Genomic DNA, 18,903 nt, shown 5'->3' on the forward strand with positions numbered 1-18,903 from the left:
AACAAGAGGATGTATTGACTGTTTGACAAAAATGTTGTAACTCAGAGAAACTCCCTGTTTGGTTCAGTATTTGCTGACTCCATGTTCATGGCAACTTTATTTTTTTTTAAGATTTTATTTATTTATTTGACAGAGAGAGAGAGAGAGAGATCACAAGTAGGCAGAGAGGCAGGCAGAGAGAGAGGGGGAAGCAGGCTCCCTGCCAAGCAGAGAGCCCAATGCGGGGCTTGATCCCAGGACCCTGAGACCATGACCTGAGCCGAAGGCAGAGGCTTAACCCACTGAGCCACCCAGGCGCCCCTCATGGTGACTTTAAAGAACCTAACTAACACAAATAACAAGGGCTAACTGTATATGTTTTATGTGCCTCTCTATATGTCTGTTATAATTCATGATAAAAGAAGACAAAGATGAAAATGTAAAATGCAAAGAAAATCTCTGTGATGGTTGGTGTGGAGAGTGAGCTGGGCAGCACAGGACCCGAGTGGGGTGCTTGGAAGTGGATGGGATGGAAATACAACTTCGGGAAGGAAAAGCACAAAGTCAGTCCTGATGTTAATAAGGATGTATTATGTTGGGGACAGTGGCAGAGAGGACGAGGACAGATGTGGGGTGCTGAGGAGGGGAATGGGAGTGGATAAAGGCATAAGATCTGAGGACATAGTCACTGGCTGTTGAAGTCAAATGAATTTGCAAATCCAAGAAAGGCAAGGAAGGGAGGGCCAGGGACTCCCAGGGTGACGCACCCTGTTTTCCCCTCCCCAGGGGATGCTCTCCTTGGTCCTGAACTGCATTGACCGCCTAAATGTCTACACCACTGCCGCGCACTTTGCCGAATTTGCAGGGGAGGAGGCAGCTGAGTCCTGGAAAGAGATTGTGAACCTGCTCTATGAACTCCTGGGTAAGGGGTCCAGGCCTGACTTCCCCTAAGGTCCCCAGGTTCTCAGTCCCATTGGGTCTGACCCCTCTTTCCATCCTCAGCCTCCCTGATCCGTGGCAATCGTACCAACTGTGCTCTCTTTTCCACCAACCTGGACTGGCTGGTCAGCAAGCTGGATCGGCTGGAGGCCTCCTCTGGTAGGAGAACCCAGGTGCCGGGGACGGGCTAGGACAGGGGAAGGCCGCAGTCTCCTTACCTGTCACTCTGCCATCTGCACAGGGATCCTCGAGGTGCTGTACTGTGTCCTGATTGAGAGTCCTGAGGTGCTAAACATCATCCAGGAGAACCATATCAAGTCCATCATCTCCCTCCTGGACAAGCACGGGAGGAACCACAAGGTTGGCCCCTCATCCTCACCTCTCAGCTCTGCACGCTGAACCCTGACTTTTCCCCATGCCCTGGAATTCTCCACTTCCCTCACTTCCCTCCCCCATCTTGGACTCCTCTGTGCATGCTCCCATCTCAACACAAGGGTCTCAAACTTAAAGTTCTTAAATGGACTTGGAGCCACAGATGTGCTTCCTTGGATCTCTGAAATACTTTTTTTTTTTTTAAAGATTTTATTTATTTATTTGACAGAGAGAGAGCACAAGCAGGCAGAGAGGCAGGCAGAGAGAGAGGAGGAAGCAGGCTCCCTGCTGAGCAGAGAGCCCGATGCGGGCCTCGATCCCAGGACCCTGAGATCATGACCTGAGCCAAAGGCAGCAGCTTAACCCACTGAGCCACCCAGGCGCCCTGAAATACTTTTTAAAATTTCTAATTTTGTAGTCTTTAGGTAGCTGTGTTTATACTCTCCAGTTCGCCACAGGTCCTACCTGTTCCTGGTGCATAGTTTCTCACCCGCTCACTTTTGTTCATTATCTATCTGGCCCCCAAAGACACAAGTGTCAGCCCCTGCTGGTCTAAAATCTGCTCTTGACCCCCATACTCTCCCTAAGCAACCCTTTCCCTCCTCCCTCTGACCCCTCGGCTCTTACTCCAGGCTCTCCTTCCTTATGCTGCTAGTGCCTCATCCCAGCTCCTGTGTCCCCCAACTCCCCGCCTGACCTTTCTCTTTGATTCTTGATCTTCGTCTTTGAGCCCTGATCTCCCGTGTTCACCACCTCCTCACAGTCAAAATCCCCATCTCCTGTCTTCGCACATTATCCTTAACTTCTGGCTTCCCACTGTAGACCTTCCGTGAACTTCCTGCCTTGGTGCTTTCACCACCTGACTTCTGACCTTGACTTTCAGGTGCTAGATGTGCTGTGTTCCCTGTGTGTGTGCAATGGCGTGGCCGTGCGCTCCAACCAAGATCTCATTACTGAGAACTTGCTCCCTGGCCGTGAACTTCTGCTGCAGACAAACCTCATCAACTATGTCACCAGGTCTGGTCCCTAACCTCCGACGCCAGCCTAACCTCACCCTGACCTCAGATCTCAGAACCTCTCAACCCTTTCCCGGACTCAGAGACTCCACATTCAGGTGGATGTCCCTTCCAACACCTCCCGCCCTAGGACTTGACACCTGGGTCTTATAGATGTCTGCTCTTTCCCCAGCTCATCCTCTGGCTCCCACTCCTCTTTTCCTCTCTTCCTGTTCCATTTATGCCTCTGTCTGTTCCCCTCTCTCACTCTCTTTTTCTGTTTGCTCATTTTGTCTCTGTCTGTCTGTTTCTCTCTGTGTCTGTCTCTGTTTCTCCTCCATTTCTTTCTTTCTTTCTTTTTTTTTTTTTTTTTTTGTCTCTCACCCATCTCTCTCATCTCTGGGTTTGTTTTTTGAGAGAGAGAGAGAGAGAGAGTGGGTGTGGAGGGGCAGAAGGAGAGGAGCAGAGAGAGAATTTTAAGTAGGCTCCATGCCTTGTGCAGAGCCTGATGCAGGGCTCAATCTCATGACCCTGATATCATGACCTGAGCTGACATCAGGAGTCAGATGCTTAACCAACTAAGCCACCTAGGCATCCCTCTGTTGTTGTTTTTGTCTTTTTAAGATTTTTTAAAAAAGATTTTATTTATTCATTTTGACAGAGGGAGAGAGATCACAAGTAGGCAGAGAGGCAGGCAGAGAGAGAGAGAGGGAAAGAAGGCTCCCTGCTGAGCAGAGAGCCCGAAGCGGGGCTCAATCCCAGGACCCTGAGATCATGACCTGAGCTGAAGGCAGAGGCTTTAACCCACTGAGCCACCTAGGCGCCCTTTAAGATTTTATTTCTAAGTAATTGCTACACCCCAGGTGCCACTCAAACTCAAAACCCTGAGATCAAGAGTTGTACGCTTTACTGACTGAGCCAGCCAGGCACTACTCTTTGGGTTTTTGAGGTCTCTTTCTGTCTTTGTCTCTGCTTTTTCTCTCTGTCTCTATGTCTCTGCCTTCTGTTTTTCCTGTGTATATCTCTCCTCCTCTTTCTCCCTCTCCCACCTCTACCCCTGCAACAACCTGACTCTGCTCCCCATCTCTCCCTCACTCCCTCTCCTGTCCTGTCTCTCCTGCAGCATCCGCCCCAACATCTTTGTGGGCCGAGCAGAGGGCACCACACAGTACGGCAAATGGTACTTTGAGGTGATGGTGGACGAGGTGGCTCCATTCCTGACGGCTCAGGCCACCCACCTGCGGGTGGGCTGGGCCCTCACTGAGGGCTACAGCCCCTACCCAGGGGGCGGCGAGGGCTGGGGCGGTAATGGTGTCGGCGATGACCTCTATTCCTACGGCTTTGATGGGCTGCATCTCTGGACAGGTACCTGGACCCTTCCAGGGGGCTCTCATCCCTGATTATTGACCCCACAGTTCCCAAGTTTCTCACCGCACATCTTGGGGTTGTTGGGATCCTGATCTCCAGAATAGGCCAACTTTTGACCCCTTATTCCTTATTTCCTAAGACTGAAAGCTTCCAGGATCTTGGCCCTAACCCATTGCCTCATAACCTCCAGAATTCTGACCCCAGGAGATAGATGTATGATCTCTGGCCCTAGAGATCCTAGAAAACTTTCCAGACTTTATGATCCCTGATCTTTGACTTCTGATCCCAAAGTTCCCAGAATTCTAACTCCAGGAGGACTTTAATCTCAAGATTGTAACCTTAGGGGAACCTTGACTTCCTCACTAATCTCAGAGCTCCAGGGCCCTCCATGGGAACACTTGACCTTAGGGTTGCCAAGATCTAGATCCCATAGGATCCTCTAATATTTGCTTCTTGTCTGTTGAGACCAATGGTCTCTGACCAATGAGGTCTAGGGACCTCTGACTTCTGACCCCTCCCTGGTAACCCTGGTGCAGGACACGTGGCACGCCCGGTGACTTCCCCAGGGCAGCACCTCCTGGCCCCGGAGGATGTGGTCAGCTGCTGCCTGGACCTCAGTGTGCCGTCCATCTCCTTCCGCATCAATGGCTGTCCTGTGCAGGGCGTCTTTGAGGCCTTCAATCTGGATGGGCTCTTCTTCCCTGTTGTTAGCTTTTCGGCTGGTGTCAAGTAAGTACTTGTCCTTGACCCTTGCCAAGCCCCAGACCTGGGACTATTACAAGACATCTTCTCTCATCACAACATGGCCTCCTAGAAGGCCAGGATCTGGCAGCCTACCTTCAGGACTGACTGATCAGATCCTTGTGTGAAGGTCCTAGTGACCTCTACATGGTCCCAAACACTTCATTGTCCTCCCAATGATCCAGACCCTTCCAATAACCTCAGCTTCTTCCCAACCCCATATCCTTCCTGTGACCTTCAAGTGTCCCCCAAATTGCACAATGATCTAAAAGTCCCAGATTCTTCCAGTTAATTTCCAAGTGATGTCAGGCTCTCTCAATCACTCTATGCCATTCCAATGACCACCAAAAGACTCCAGAATCTGACAGCTATCTTCCAGTGACCCCCAACCCTCCTAATGACCCCCCAATGATCTTGAACTCTCCTAATGACTTTTGCTCTTAACAACTTTTCAGTGACCCTGACATCTCTCAGTAATCTTCCAGTTGCTCCATAATCTTCTAGTGACCATAATCCCTCAATGACCCCAATTATTTCAAAGAGCTCTCAGTAACTCCGTCTTTTTCTGATGATCCCAGGCTCTGTGAAGGGGCTCTCCAGTGGTGATTATGGTTATCTCACTGTTACATCAGATTCATTGATTACATCAGAGATTTCCAAATGACATTCTTGGTCTCCCAAAAAATTCCCAATATCCCCAAATACTTTGTTGAGCCATGGTCTTTTCAGTGGACCTTCCCATGACTCTGTATTAACTCCCCAATGACCCCACACTTTCCTTTTTTGATTCTCGAATGATTGTCATTGACGTCAGACATTCTCTTTGACGTTATACTTTCTTTTTTGACTCTAAATGACCTCCATGACTCTATGACTGCCCACTGATCTTTCCCGGAACTTACCATTGATCCCAGGATTGCTGCCTTACCCCCACTGAGCACAGATTCTCCCTGCAATCTGCCCCGCCAGTGACCCCTCTCTCCCTCTCAGGGTGCGGTTTCTCCTTGGTGGCCGCCATGGCGAATTCAAGTTCCTCCCTCCACCTGGCTATGCCCCATGCCACGAGGCTGTGCTCCCTCGAGAGCGACTTCATCTGGAGCCCATCAAGGAGTATCGACGGGAGGGGCCTCGGGGGCCCCACCTGGTGGGCCCCAGCCGCTGCCTCTCACACACTGACTTTGTGCCCTGCCCTGTGGACACTGTCCAGGTACTTCCTTCCCTGCAAGTGTTTCCTGGTGAGACAGACCCTCTCGGGAGTTGGGGGGTGGTGAGCTAAGCTGGAAGTCGGGAACCTTGTTGTTTAGCAGATGGGGAAAATGAGGCAGAGTGGAGGCAGAGAACTCTCTGCAGGCAGAATCCTGGTTTCCAGGAGTCCTCAGGATATCCCCTACAGAGAAGATTATTATTTATTTTTTTTAAAAGATTTTATTTATTTATTTGACAGAGAGAGATCACAAGTAGGCAGAGAGAGAGAGAGAGAGAGAGGGAAGCAGGCTCCCCACTGAGCAGAGAGCCTGATGCAGGACTTGATCCCAGGACCCTGAGATCATGACCTGAGCTGAAGGCAGCGACTTAACCCACTGAGCCAACCAGGCACCCCAGAGAAGACTATTATTACCCCTGATTCACAGTTGAGGGACTTGAAGCCTGGAGAGGTAGCCAAGCTGGGCAAGCCGCAGAGCCGACTTGAATCCAGGTGCTGATGCCAAAGCTTGAAATTTTCCCCACTAGTTTACTGGCATCTCTTTCTTCCATCTGGGCCTTCCCACATCTCCTGTCCCAACCTGAGCTCCCCACCATCCCACCCAGACATGTTCCCATCAGAGGCCACGGAAGTCGTGTTCAAGAGCCTGACCACGAGGGTCTGATTTTCAGTGTGTTACCGTAGGTATGTGGGCTCCCTCCTCTTCCTCTAGGCCACATTCTGGTCCTCTGTGAGGAGAGGGGGATAATGGTAGAGCCTAATGATAGCATGGTGCTGAAGGTTGGATGGATTACTGTCCATGCAGTGCTTTGCACAGTGCTGAGCAAATAGTACTCAGCACAGTTACTGTTATCAGTAGCAGGAATGATATTTTTATTATTATTTTTTAAGATTTTATTTATTTATTTGGCAGAGTGAGATCACAAGTAGGCAGAGAGGCAGGAAGAGAGAGAGGAAGAAGCAGGCTCCCTGCCAAGCAGAGAGCCCGATGCGGGACTCGATCCCAGGACCCTGAGATCATGACCTGAGCTGAAGGCAGAGGCTTAACCCACTGAGCTACCCAGGCACCCAGGAATGATATTATTTAACAGGGACCTTGCCATCCCCCTGTAGTCAGGCCAGAGTGTGGTTCTCCTTCCGGATGTCTCCCTCCCACTTCCCCCAGCTTGTCAGCCTCATGGGCCATCCACTTGGCCTCCTGGACATCCCCTCCCTGCCTCCCCTCCTTCCTATGGCCCACCCTGGCCTGAACCATCATCATTTCTTGTCTGAAGAACACGAATGATATTAATATTTATTAGTCACCTACTGGGTACCAGACATTTACCTGAACTACGTAAGATTTAGTAGTTTACCCAGGTAACATCACTGAATCCTTATGAGGTCAGTATTGTTCAGATCCTCATTGTACAAAGAAGGAAAGAGACTCATCCATTCATTCAGCAACCACTTCCTGGGGCATCTCTTCTGGGCCTAGTCGTGGGCTGGGCAGGGCTGGGAAAGTGGTGGACACTGAGTTAGCCCCAGGCCCTGTCCTCATGGAGCAACCAGTCTGCAGGGGGAGATAGTCCTGTTCCCAGATAATTCCTTAATTCTGTGATTCTAAGACCTTATTCAGCTGGGTGTCAACCCTGGGGTCAGGGTCTGGTGATGAGGAGCGGGCTTATAACAGCAGGAAAGTTCTTGGGACTGTCCAGGGCTCGCTTGTACATGTTCTTGGGAAGAAGGGTCATGGTGCAGGCTGGAAGGAACACAGGGACCTCCCAAACATTCCCTACCTTCCCCCCAGATTGTCCTTCCTCCCCATCTGGAGCGTATTCGGGAGAAGCTGGCGGAGAACATCCATGAACTCTGGGCGCTAACTCGCATTGAGCAGGGCTGGACCTACGGCCTGGTGAGGGGCGGCCTGCTGCCTGAGGGTGTTGGGCTGCATTTGCTGCTGGGGGAATGAGCTGGGGGGAAGGGACTCTTGGGTTTCCTGTGGCAGGGCTGGAGGTCAGGGGTCACAGGCTGGGTGTGCTGTGGGGAGGGAAGGAGACCCCCAAGGAGTTAACATTGGGGTTTCTTCAGGTTCGGGATGACAATAAGAGGCTGCACCCGTGTCTTGTGGACTTCCACAGCCTTCCAGAGCCCGAGAGGAATTACAACCTGCAGATGTCTGGGGAGACGCTCAAGTGAGGAGGGTACTGGGGAGCAGGCGCCTGGGCCTGACTACTGGGGAGGAAGAAGGCAAGGAGAGATGGGGATTGTCAGGCAGACTGATGGAGGGCAAGAAAGTGACAGAGGCATAAAGAGAGCGGAGCAGTAAGAGGAAGAGAGAGACAGAGTCAGGGAAAGAAGTGGACAGGAAAAGATGGACATAGTCGAAGAGACACAGAGACAAGGAAGCAGGGAGAGACAGGAGTCAGAGAGACAGAGACTGAGACAGAGAAATGCGAACAGACACCCAGGAAGCCAGAGCAAGAGATACAGAGGGCTGGCGGAGGCCAGGGGAGGAGGGGAGCCGGGCCCAGGGAGCGGAGGCCAGGGGCCAGGAGGTTGTGTGGGTTAACCCTGTCTCCCGTGCCACAGGACTCTACTGGCGCTGGGCTGCCATGTGGGCATGGCAGATGAGAAGGCGGAGGACAACCTGAAGAAGACCAAACTCCCCAAGACGTGAGTGTGGTGGCTCGGGTCCCATCTGGGGGGTAGCGTGGGAGGCTGGGGATGATGTGGTGAGGGCGGGGTGGTTGAGGGGGTCTTGTAGCGAGGCCGAGGTCAGAGACAAAGGGGCCATAGGTTAGGGTGAAGATCATGGGACCAGGAGTCCAGGGTCAGGGCTGTGGAGTCAGTGGTGAGCGGCCTGGGGAGGTATCAGGATCGCAGAGGGGGGAGTTCCAGAGGGAGAGTGGGTGTGAGTCAGGACCCAAAGTCAGGGTCTGCCACGGAATCAGGGAAGATGAGGAAACAGTGGTAATATCTCCAAGACAGAGGTGGGGGGAGTTGATGGAAAGAGGTGAGAAGTTGTTGGAAGTCCTGAGTAAGGGACCCTAAAATTGTAGGTTAGAAATCACAGCTCCTGGGGGTAGAGGCCAGGGTTCAGAGGTCAAGGACTCCAAAGCCAGGAATTTGAAGTGATAGGGTTCAAGGTCAGAGGTAAGAAACCTCAGAGTTAGAGGTGAGAGGAGGCCAGAGTTCTAGGGTTGAGGATCAGGTTCCCCAAATCACAACGCAGGGGTCAGAGAGGCGAGAGATCAGTGAAGCGAAAGCCCTTGCCAGTCACAGGATCCTGCGTTAAGAGGCCAAGTATCTCAGAGCTCATTTGGGGGGGCTGTGGAACCCCGATGTCAGAGATCGAGGGCCAGGCGTCCCCAGACTCAGAGCTCAGGATCACAGTAGCCTGGGAGCGAGGATCGGAAGTCAGGGACTCCGTGGTGCAGAGCCCAGAGGTGGGGATGAGGGGTCTGCTCTCACCGAGCTCTGCCGCACACACAGGTACATGATGAGCAACGGGTACAAGCCGGCGCCCCTAGACCTGAGCCATGTGCGGCTGACGCCGGCACAGATGACGCTGGTGGACCGGCTGGCAGAGAATGGGCACAACGTATGGGCACGGGACCGCGTAGCCCAGGGCTGGAGCTACAGTGCGGTGCAGGACATCCCTGCACGCCGCAACCCTCGCCTTGTGCCCTACCGCCTGCTGGATGAGGCCACCAAACGCAGCAACCGGGACAGCCTCTGCCAGGCCGTGCGCACGCTGCTGGGCTACGGCTACAACATCGAGCCGCCTGACCAGGAGCCCAGTGAGTGCCGACCTCCGGGCCCCTGACGCTAACTCCTACCCTGATGTGGGCCTGGCCGGCTGGCCCCAGACTTCTGACCCTACTCAGCCCCTGAATGGGCTGCATCTACAACACTGAGCCTTCTCCCCCCCGCAACTCTGACCCTTACTCTGACCCCAGCCCTGAACTCAATCTTGACCACTGACCTTGGTCATATGCGAGCCCTGCCAGGTCAGGAGCCCAATGAGCACCAGCCCAGACCCCGGACTCCAGTCCTGGACCCCCAGCTATGGCACCTAACCCCCTGAACTCTGGACTGTGGCTACACTGTGGAGCCACCCAACCAAGAACTCAGAATGTCTAACCACGCCCCCTAACCTGACCCCTGACCTATCATGGACTTCCAATCCCAGCTGCCATCAGCCACCCTAGCTGTGGTCCCCAGTTTCTCTACCCAGGTCCCAACCCCAATTTCTATCCTCTCCCTGAGTCTGCTCTCAACCCTGGAATCTAAGCATCGACCCTACTCTTGACCCTTAACCCTAAACCATGACGGTGACTGACCCAACTTTCTGTCCTGTAAGCATCTCTTCTCTGAGGGTTCTCACTGCTAATGAGATGGGGTGGGGGTGGGGGTCTCACTTAGGAGGCCCTAACCACCTCTTTGCCTAGTCTGAGAGTCCCCAGGTCTTCTGTAACTCCAAGGAATTATCCTCTTCTCCCAGTCCTGCAAGGCCCTTGACTTCTCTGGTATCTCCCACCAACCTCTCAAGTGTCTTGGGATCCACTCCCCAAACAGCCCCTGACTCTGTCTGGCCCCACTTGTAGGTCAGGTGGAGAGCCAGTCTCGCTGGGACCGGGTGCGTATCTTCCGGGCAGAGAAATCCTATACGGTGCAGAGTGGACGCTGGTACTTTGAGTTTGAAGCGGTCACCACGGGTGAGATGCGAGTGGGCTGGGCGAGGCCCGACCTGCGGCCTGACGTGGAGCTGGGAGCTGATGAGCTGGCCTATGTCTTCAACGGGCACCGCGTGGGTACCTCCCTGGGCTCCATTCTGCCAGGCCCTGTGGTCCCTCCCATAGCTCATACATCCAGTTCTGCTTCTGTGTGTGCCCCACTGTCCACTCGTCCCTGCATCTGCCCTCCCGCTCATTCATCCGTTCGTCCGTCCATCCATCCATCTGTCCATCCATCCCACGCTCCCTGTCCTTACATATATCCTTTTTTAAAATAAAGATTTGTTAGTTATTTGAGAGAAAGAGAGAGAGAGAGGGAGAGAGAGCACGCATGAGCAAGGGGAAGGGCAGAGGGAGAAGCAGAGCAAAAGCAAACTCCCTGCTAAGTGGGGAGCCTGACGTGGGACTCGATCCCGCAACCTGAGATCATGACCTGAGCTGAAGGCAGAGGCTTAACTGACTGGGCCACCCAGGTGTCCTTGTCCATGTATATACCTGTCCATCATCCGTCCCTCTATCCAGCCATCCTTCTGTTCACCCTTTCCTCTACCCATAAATTCAACTATCCATTCACCTACTCAGCCGTCCAGAAAATCACTTGACCATCTGCATTTCCATCTGTTTATTCATTCACTTGTTAGTTCAGCCATTCACTTATTCAATTCGTGATTCTGTTTATTTATCGAATTCTTTAATGCATGAGTTCATCAATTCACCCATTTATCCACCCGTTCACTGGCCTATCCATCCACCCACCCACTCGTCTGTCTGTCCATACTTTCTTTCTTCCCTGTATCAACCCACATAGCCTCAACTTCCATTCCGTGCTTCCCTCCAGCCATACTCCCTGCTTCCTGTTCACCCATCCCCTTATCCATTGATCTATTCTGGGGGGCATATGGGTCTATATGAGTCTGTAGAGGGGACACTGGCAGCCTCATTTTTCCTCTCTATCCCTCTCACTTGCTGCCGCCCCAACGCCCCAACGCCACTCTGGTGGTCTACATAATCCCAGCCCCAGCCCCAGGTACGGAAGCAGTAGAGAGCTCAGGCAGAGGAAACAGGATACAGAGATCAGTGGGAAGGGAGAACATGAAAGCCTGTCCCTTATATTCCAAGGATCATGGATACAAATGTGGGATATGATGGGGGCTCTGTGGGGGTGACTCCTCTTCTGTCCCCCATGCCCTGGACCTGATGCCTTGCATATGTATCTTTACATATGTGTCTCCTTGCCTCTGTGTGTGTCCATTTCTCTGTGTGTCTCTCCCACGTCGAATCTTCCCCTCGCCTCTTCACAGGGCCAGCGATGGCACCTGGGCAGCGAACCATTTGGGCGCCCATGGCAGCCAGGTGATGTCGTGGGCTGCATGATTGACCTCACAGAGAACACCATTATCTTCACCCTCAATGGCGAGGTCCTCATGTCCGATTCAGGCTCTGAGACAGCCTTCCGGGAAATCGAGATTGGAGATGGTGAGGGTGGGCCTCATGGCCCCTTTCTGATTTTCCTTCCTCTCACCTGACCCTACGCTGCATCCCCAGCCTCCCACTTTTCCATCCCTTCCTTCCACTGGCCCTCCTCCCCTCCTGCCCCTGCCCTGCCCACCTTGTCCTCATCGCTGCCCCTCCTTCCCCTCCCACCAGGCTTCCTGCCTGTCTGCAGCTTGGGACCTGGCCAGGTGGGTCACCTGAACCTGGGCCAGGATGTGAGCTCTCTGCGGTTCTTCGCCATCTGTGGCCTCCAGGAAGGCTTTGAGCCATTCGCCATCAACATGCAGCGCCCAGTCACCACCTGGTTCAGCAAAAGCCTCCCCCAATTTGAGGCCGTGCCCCTCGAGCACCCCCACTATGAGGTGAGGATGGAGCCCACTCAGTACCCTCTGATCTGCCTCCGAACCTCATTCTTCCTGCAGTTCTCTTCTCCAAGTTTCTCCTTTCCTCCCATGTTACCCCACAAGCCGTGTAGAAGGACAGTGGGTTCCCAGGGCTGTCTTGGGGTATAACTTCAGCAAACCACAACCTGTCTGACCTTCAGGTGCCTTGCCTAGTAAGTGGGGGAAGGGAAAAAAAGGAGCTGGGTTGAATGACTCCGATGGAAATGTCCAGTCCTTATAACGATCTCCAGTCCTTATAACTATAGTTGTAACTATAACTATCTTTAAGCAAGGCTTAAAGAAATATAAATCTCTCTACATGTTGGCACCATCCTTACTAATTTCTATCTGTGTATGCATTTTGGGGGGATTATTTGTTTTTACCAGCTTTTCATTACTCTGAGTACCCTAGTTTTTAGGCTCTAGTGTCTTTTATCAATTAAACTCGGCATCAAACTCTAACCATATAAAGCTCACGTAGACCAAAGTGACAGTCCTTTTCTCTATCTGGGAGGGACCTGAATCCCACATGGCTGAGCTTCAGCGGGTAGTTCAGAATCAGGCACACCTGGGTTGGCTTCTTATTTGCTGTGTGGCCTTGGGTGTGTGACTATCTTCTCCTGAGCCTGTTTTCCCATCCATGTTATTGTTCAGCTCTCCTCACATAATCCTTCTCCCCACTTCTACTTGTAAATCATTTGAATAAGTTGGAGACATCATGCCTCTTATTTAAAAAACTTTTATGTAAGCTCTATGCCCAACATGGGGCTCAAACTCATGACTCCGAGTTCAATAATCACATGCTCTACTGACTAAACCAGCCAGGCATCCCATCCCCATCGTGCCTCTTTATCCCTAAATATTTCAATGTGCATTTCTTCAGAACAGGCTAGACTCTGACAGAACTGCAGTTACAAAAATTGGTCATGAAAATCAGGAAATTTAACAATAATACATACTATTCCTTAATTCATAGTCCATATTCAAATTTTGTTAATTGTGGTGATAATGTGTCTTTTTATTTTTCTGGTCCAGTATCCAACCCAGGATGAGATGCTGCATTTAGTTGTTATGTCTCTTTATTCTTTTTTTTTTTTTAAAGATTTTGTTTATTTATTTGTCTGCTTATTTATTTATTTGGCAGGGGGCATGAACAAGTGGAGACAGGGACAGGAGCCCCACATGGGGCTCGATCTCACAACCCTGAGATCATGACCTGAGCAGAAGCCAAGAGTCAGATGCTTAACTGACTAAGCCACCCAGGCACCCCATGTCTCTCTATTCTTGAACGTCAAACATTCCTGAGTCTGTCTTGTCTTCCATGCTGCTAACATTTTTAAAGAGTACAGACCAGTCATCTTGCAGATTACCTCTCATTTTGGTTTGTCGAATTTCTCCTCATGAGTAGGTATAGGTGACCCGTGGTTGGCAGGAATACCAGAATGTTGTGTCCTGCTTGATGCAGCATATCAGGAGGCACATAGTGTTATCAGGTCTTACTACGAATTACTTTAATTTTGACTGGTTAAGGTAGAGTCTGCCAGGGGAAGATAAATACTATGTTTCTTTTTGTCATTAATCAGCAATTTGTGGCATTTTAAGACTAGGTGAGAATGGACGGGTTTTAAGCAGGGGAATATCCAGTTTAGATCTGAGTTTTGGAAAGGTCCTCACCGAGAGTGGATTATAGGGGGTGACAGTGAAGGCAGAAAGACCAGAAGTGCCAGGGGCTAGAGAGGCTGAAGGAGCAGACGTTGATCCTTCTAATTCCTGCTACTGCCAGATGTGTTCTCTACCCAGAGAACAGCAGGCTAGATAGCTGTGAGAACGAACAAACTAACCTACACACAACCACATAGACGAGTCGCACAGACAGAGTGCCGGGGGAAAGCAGCCAGACACAAAATGACACATCCCGTGGGTTCCTGTACGTAGGCAGTTTGAGAACAGGCAGAGCTGATCTGTGGTGTGTGAAATCAGGAGGGTGTTACTGACAAAGAATATCTCAGATCCCAGGAGGGAGACGGTCAGTACACTATTGCCATGGAGCAGAGGGAAACCGGGTTTATGAGAGACGGGGGAGAGCGGAGAAGAAGACCCTGCAGACAGTCTGGGAACAGCAAATCTTGGCCACAGTTTTGGGGTCCATTCTTTGGCTGGCAGGAAGCACAGAGGTCTTGGCATTTGGTCTTTGAAGACGGGACAGGAAAGAAAGGGAGCTACTCCATCTGTTCATGGAGTCTCCAGAAAGTCTCTGAGAGTCCTCGGAGCACCCAGTCTCGGCCCCTGTCCTCTGTCCTCTCCTGCCTCTTTTTTAGGCCAGGTGGGGACATTTCCCTCCTCAGAATCGCTCACTGTCTTGGCGAGGGTGGTGACTAAATGGGCACCGGGGGGGGTGGTCCTGGGTGGGTGGTAGAGCTGGGTGAAGTTCTGTTTCTCTATCTGGGAGCCGGGCACGCATGTGTAGTGGGGTTTCTCTAAAACCTCATTGCGTTGTGCATTATGACCTGTGCACTTTTCTGAATGTTATATGCCCATATACAGCAAGTTTAGCAACAATTCATCTGGGGCCTGCTTTCCCCGAGAGTCTCCCCAGAAGACCAGGAGGGCAGGGCCTTTGTTCTGTTCACTGTTGGGTTCCCAGCCCTGGGGAATGGTGCCTGTCACCTAATAGGGTCTCGGGAAGTATTCTTGGAATGGATGGATGGGTGGATGAATTAGTCTGGAGGGGGGCCTGTTTGTAGGTAGGTTTGGAACATTCCCTCAAGCGATTCGAGTCTGGCCAGGGCTGCCACTGCACAAGGGGCCCAGATAGAGCTCGGCAGAGGGCTGAGCACACCCTCTGTGTGTCCGCCAGGGAGCCCATGTGCTCCAAGGAGTGAGTCTTTGGCTAATTCTCACACAGGTGTGCCAAGGCCTCATGGTCACTCTGTGTGGACTGGGTTTAGGACCAGTGGTCTAGCCTGCCTGCCTGGCTCAGATTCCTGTTCCCCCTTAGGTGGCCCGTGTGGATGGCACTGTGGACACACCGCCTTGCCTGCGCCTGAGCCACCGCACCTGGGGCTCCCAGAACAGTCTGGTGGAGATGCTCTTCCTCCGGCTTAGCCTTCCGGTCCAGTTCCACCAGCACTTCCGGTGCACTGCAGGGGCCACCCCCCTAGCACACCCTGGCCTGCAGCCCCCCGCCGAGGATGAAGCCCGGGCTGCGGAACCTGACCCTGACTATGAAAACCTGCGGCGCTCAGCAGGGCGCTGGGGCGAGGCTGAGGGGGGCAAAGAAGGAAATGCCAAGGAGGGGGCGCCCGGGGGCAATGCCCAGGCTGGGTTGGAGGCCCAGCCCGTCAGGGTGGAGAATGAGAAGGATGCTACCACAGAGAAGAACAAGAAGAGAGGGTGAGTCGAGAGTGGGGCTGGGATGGGGCTCAGGAACCCCAATTAGGCACCCACTTCAATAATGTAAGAAACCCCATTATGTCCCTCAATGGCCCATATATGTTAAGTGGAATCAGAATACTGAGGGGCCTGTCATGTCTCAAATGACAGGGATTATCTCCTGGGATGTGCTCATCTCCCAGAGAATATAAAATTGGGGTACCCCACTACATCTATGGAGAACTTCACTATCCTTGGGGTACCTGGTAGGTCCCAAAGTGTTCCACCCAATGGACTTTATTATCCATGGGCTCTAAAATGGACGGACGGACACTGAAGTGTCTTGGGAGAGTTGACTGTGCCCCAAGGTATCCCAGTGAACACCAGTGGTCTTCTAAAGTGGAGTCATTTCTGTGTCTCAAATGTACCCCGCCAAGAACTAGCTTCAAAGGAGACTCTCAAAAGGCATTAAACCCGACTTGAAACTAAATCTGCTTTCCCCTACTATCACAGTGGTTTTCAATGTGATGTAGGTCTGTTTCTCTTGGTGGATGTGTGGAAATGGTGGCCGATTTTGGTTATCACAGTGTTGGGACAGTGGTGATGCTACTGGGGGACTCCAGGCATTCTACAGGCTTTTGGTGATGTACAAGACAGTGCCACACAATGAAGGACTGTCCTTTCCCAAGTGCCTTTAGCATCCATATGAGAAATGCTGACTTAGGGGGAAACACTGTATGCCCCAAAGAGAACCTCCCTGTCCCCAGAGGCACCTTTAAATTTGGGCATCTGCAAGCACAGAGCACAGCGCCTCCAGAAAAGATTATGCTGACTTGGTTGGCAAGTTTATCCCTCTAGAGGTGGGGACTTGGGTGTTAGAAATGGGATGTGGAGGTCATGAATGTTGTGGTGGAGAGGGTTGCGGGGCTGGGCTTGAGAGCTGGTTCTCACAGTAGCCTCTCCTCCCCATCACCAGGTTCTTATTCAAGGCCAAGAAGGTCGCCATGATGACCCAGCCACCAGCCACTCCCACTCTGCCCCGACTCCCTCGAGAGGTCGTGCCGGCTGACAACCGTGATGACCCTGAGATCATCCTCAATACCACCACGGTGGGAACCTGGGGTCCTCAGCTTTCCCTCAGAGACCCCTCAGATTTCCAAATTTCATGCTGCAATCCCTAGTGATTGCCATTACCTGGGGACACCCAATACACACTGAAGACCACAAAATAGAGTATGCACTCATGTAGTCCTTTGAACCCCTAAGTCCATATAGCTAGGGGGCCTAAAAATTCCAAGAACACAATGAAGCTATAAGGCACACTTATAAAATTCCCAGGGATCCCAGAATCCAGAGGAAATACCAGTATAGGCTTGGGACCTCAATATTTGGGTTCACCCATATGAACTCAATACGGCCAAATTTAATAGCTATTCTGGCATATTCTTGGGAACCAACATTCACAGTTACCCCAGTAGAGTTTGGGGATTTCCCAAATCTGGAATGTTTTCTGAAACAGATAGCCTTGTGATTAGGATTATGGGCTACCTGGGTGCCAAGTGGGTAGGTCACTTCATTGCTCTATGCCTTCTCCTTTATGGAAGCTTTATGGTTTTCCCATCAGTAAAATGGGGATACAAATGGTGCCCATTTGATGGGGATTATGTTAAGTAAATTTATGAACTGTTTGTTAACTATTATTTATTGATAACTTTGTAATTTGGAGAGGGACCCAGATTTGGAATTATTGCAAATAGTCCCAGAGGATCCCCGAATCTAAGAACGTATCAATAGATACAGAAATAGAGGGACATAGACCTGGGTGTGTGTGTGTGTGTGTGTGTTTCAAATCCAGTAATTTCTTGCTGAGCTCTCAGAGGACACTGTGAATCTAGAGAGATGCAGGGAAGCCCTATGTCACCAACCTTCTGGACTGACCACTGGTCCCCCTTTGCCTCTCCAGTACTATTACTCTGTGAGGGTCTTCGCTGGCCAGGAGCCCAGCTGCGTGTGGGTAGGCTGGGTCACCCCTGACTATCATCAGCATGACATGAACTTCGAGCTCAGCAAGGTCCGGGCAGTGACAGTGACCATGGGGGACGAACAAGGCAACGTCCACAGCAGGTGCTGGGGAGGGGTGGGGACTGTGGGAGGTGACCTGGATCTCCCCAGGCTAGCCCCAGCAGCTCCCCTCCCCATCTTCTCCTCTTCTCTCCCTGTTAACTTTCCTCCTCTGGGTTTTCCTCTTCATTTTCTATTTGGCCTTTTCCATTTTCTCTTCCTTCATCTCATGCTCCCCTTTCTACATTACCTCCTGTCTGTGTTCTGTCTTCCTGTTCCCCTTCCCTCTCTGCCTCCCAGAACCCCCAGCCAACTTCTAAGAACTCTCGTTCTGAGGGGCCTGGGGTTTTGGCACTCAGGTCTGCAGGTGGTGGGGGTCTGGGGGTGGAGCTCTGAGGTCATGGTATTCTGGGAGTTTGGGGAAGAAAGTGTCCAGGGTCCAGAGCACCTTGGCTGAGGAGCCATGCAGTGACCACTGCTTTTCCTTCAGCCTCAAGTGCAGCAACTGCTACATGGTGTGGGGCGGGGACTTCGTGAGCTCCGGGCAGCAGGGCCGGATCAGCCACACAGACCTTGTCATAGGCTGCCTGGTGGACTTGGCCACTGGTCTGATGACCTTTACCGCCAATGGCAAAGAGAGCAACACCTTTTTCCAGGTGAGTCCAGCCCTTAGCAACGTATCGATAGTGTCCTCATGTCCCAGTATGCTGGGAAGACCCTTCCAGACCCCTCTGAGGACAGACTCCATAGAAGGCCAGATCTGGGAAGTCCCTGGGAGATCACCTGGCTAACTGTCCACTGAACTGACTCCCTGAAAGGGGGACACAAAGCACTGCCTTGACCCTGGAGAGGGGTCCATAGTCCCTCTTGGGCCCACTGACACCAGTCGCCAACTTTTCACCCATAAGGGAACACCTTAAGATGAATCCTCAGGTGGGCTTTTCCTTCTCAACATTTTATTATGAAAGCTTTCAGATATACAACAAAATTAAAGGAATCATACAGTGAACACCATATACCCACTAGCAAGAACCTCCCACCCACACTGGCTTTACCACGTATTTATCTACTTATCTATCCATTAATCCATCCTACTTGGATTTTATTAAAAAATTTATCTTAAATGAAGAATTTCAAAAATATGCAAAACTAAGATAGTGTACTAGTCCTCCATGTCCCCACTGCCCAGCTCTAACTGTTCCCCACTCGTAGCTGATCTTGTGTCATCTTTACCCTTCACACCCACCTTCATGTCCACACCGGATGATTGTGAAGGA

At 51.6% G+C, this 18,903-nt stretch overlaps 1 protein-coding gene across 2 annotated transcripts in view; it reads left to right on the top strand.

Moving 5' to 3' along the window:
• Positions 1 to 18,903, top strand: part of RYR1 (ryanodine receptor 1) — a 110,717-nt gene that overhangs the window by 14,471 nt on the left and 77,343 nt on the right. For both annotated transcript variants that reach the window (XM_044256551.1, XM_044256549.1), the window contains exons 14-31: positions 766 to 901; positions 982 to 1,077; positions 1,160 to 1,278; positions 2,174 to 2,307; positions 3,409 to 3,650; positions 4,190 to 4,382; positions 5,385 to 5,601; positions 7,388 to 7,492; positions 7,669 to 7,772; positions 8,170 to 8,253; positions 9,073 to 9,380; positions 10,188 to 10,390; positions 11,618 to 11,792; positions 11,964 to 12,172; positions 15,192 to 15,586; positions 16,542 to 16,674; positions 17,529 to 17,689; positions 18,117 to 18,282. In XM_044256551.1, coding sequence (XP_044112486.1) covers positions 766 to 901; positions 982 to 1,077; positions 1,160 to 1,278; positions 2,174 to 2,307; positions 3,409 to 3,650; positions 4,190 to 4,382; positions 5,385 to 5,601; positions 7,388 to 7,492; positions 7,669 to 7,772; positions 8,170 to 8,253; positions 9,073 to 9,380; positions 10,188 to 10,390; positions 11,618 to 11,792; positions 11,964 to 12,172; positions 15,192 to 15,586; positions 16,542 to 16,674; positions 17,529 to 17,689; positions 18,117 to 18,282 — 3,180 coding nt within the window. The remainder of the gene's footprint in view (positions 1 to 765; positions 902 to 981; positions 1,078 to 1,159; positions 1,279 to 2,173; positions 2,308 to 3,408; positions 3,651 to 4,189; positions 4,383 to 5,384; positions 5,602 to 7,387; positions 7,493 to 7,668; positions 7,773 to 8,169; positions 8,254 to 9,072; positions 9,381 to 10,187; positions 10,391 to 11,617; positions 11,793 to 11,963; positions 12,173 to 15,191; positions 15,587 to 16,541; positions 16,675 to 17,528; positions 17,690 to 18,116; positions 18,283 to 18,903) is intronic.

Source organism: Neovison vison, chromosome 7, assembly GCF_020171115.1.
Source record: "Neovison vison isolate M4711 chromosome 7, ASM_NN_V1, whole genome shotgun sequence".
NCBI lineage: Eukaryota > Metazoa > Chordata > Mammalia > Carnivora > Mustelidae > Neogale > Neogale vison.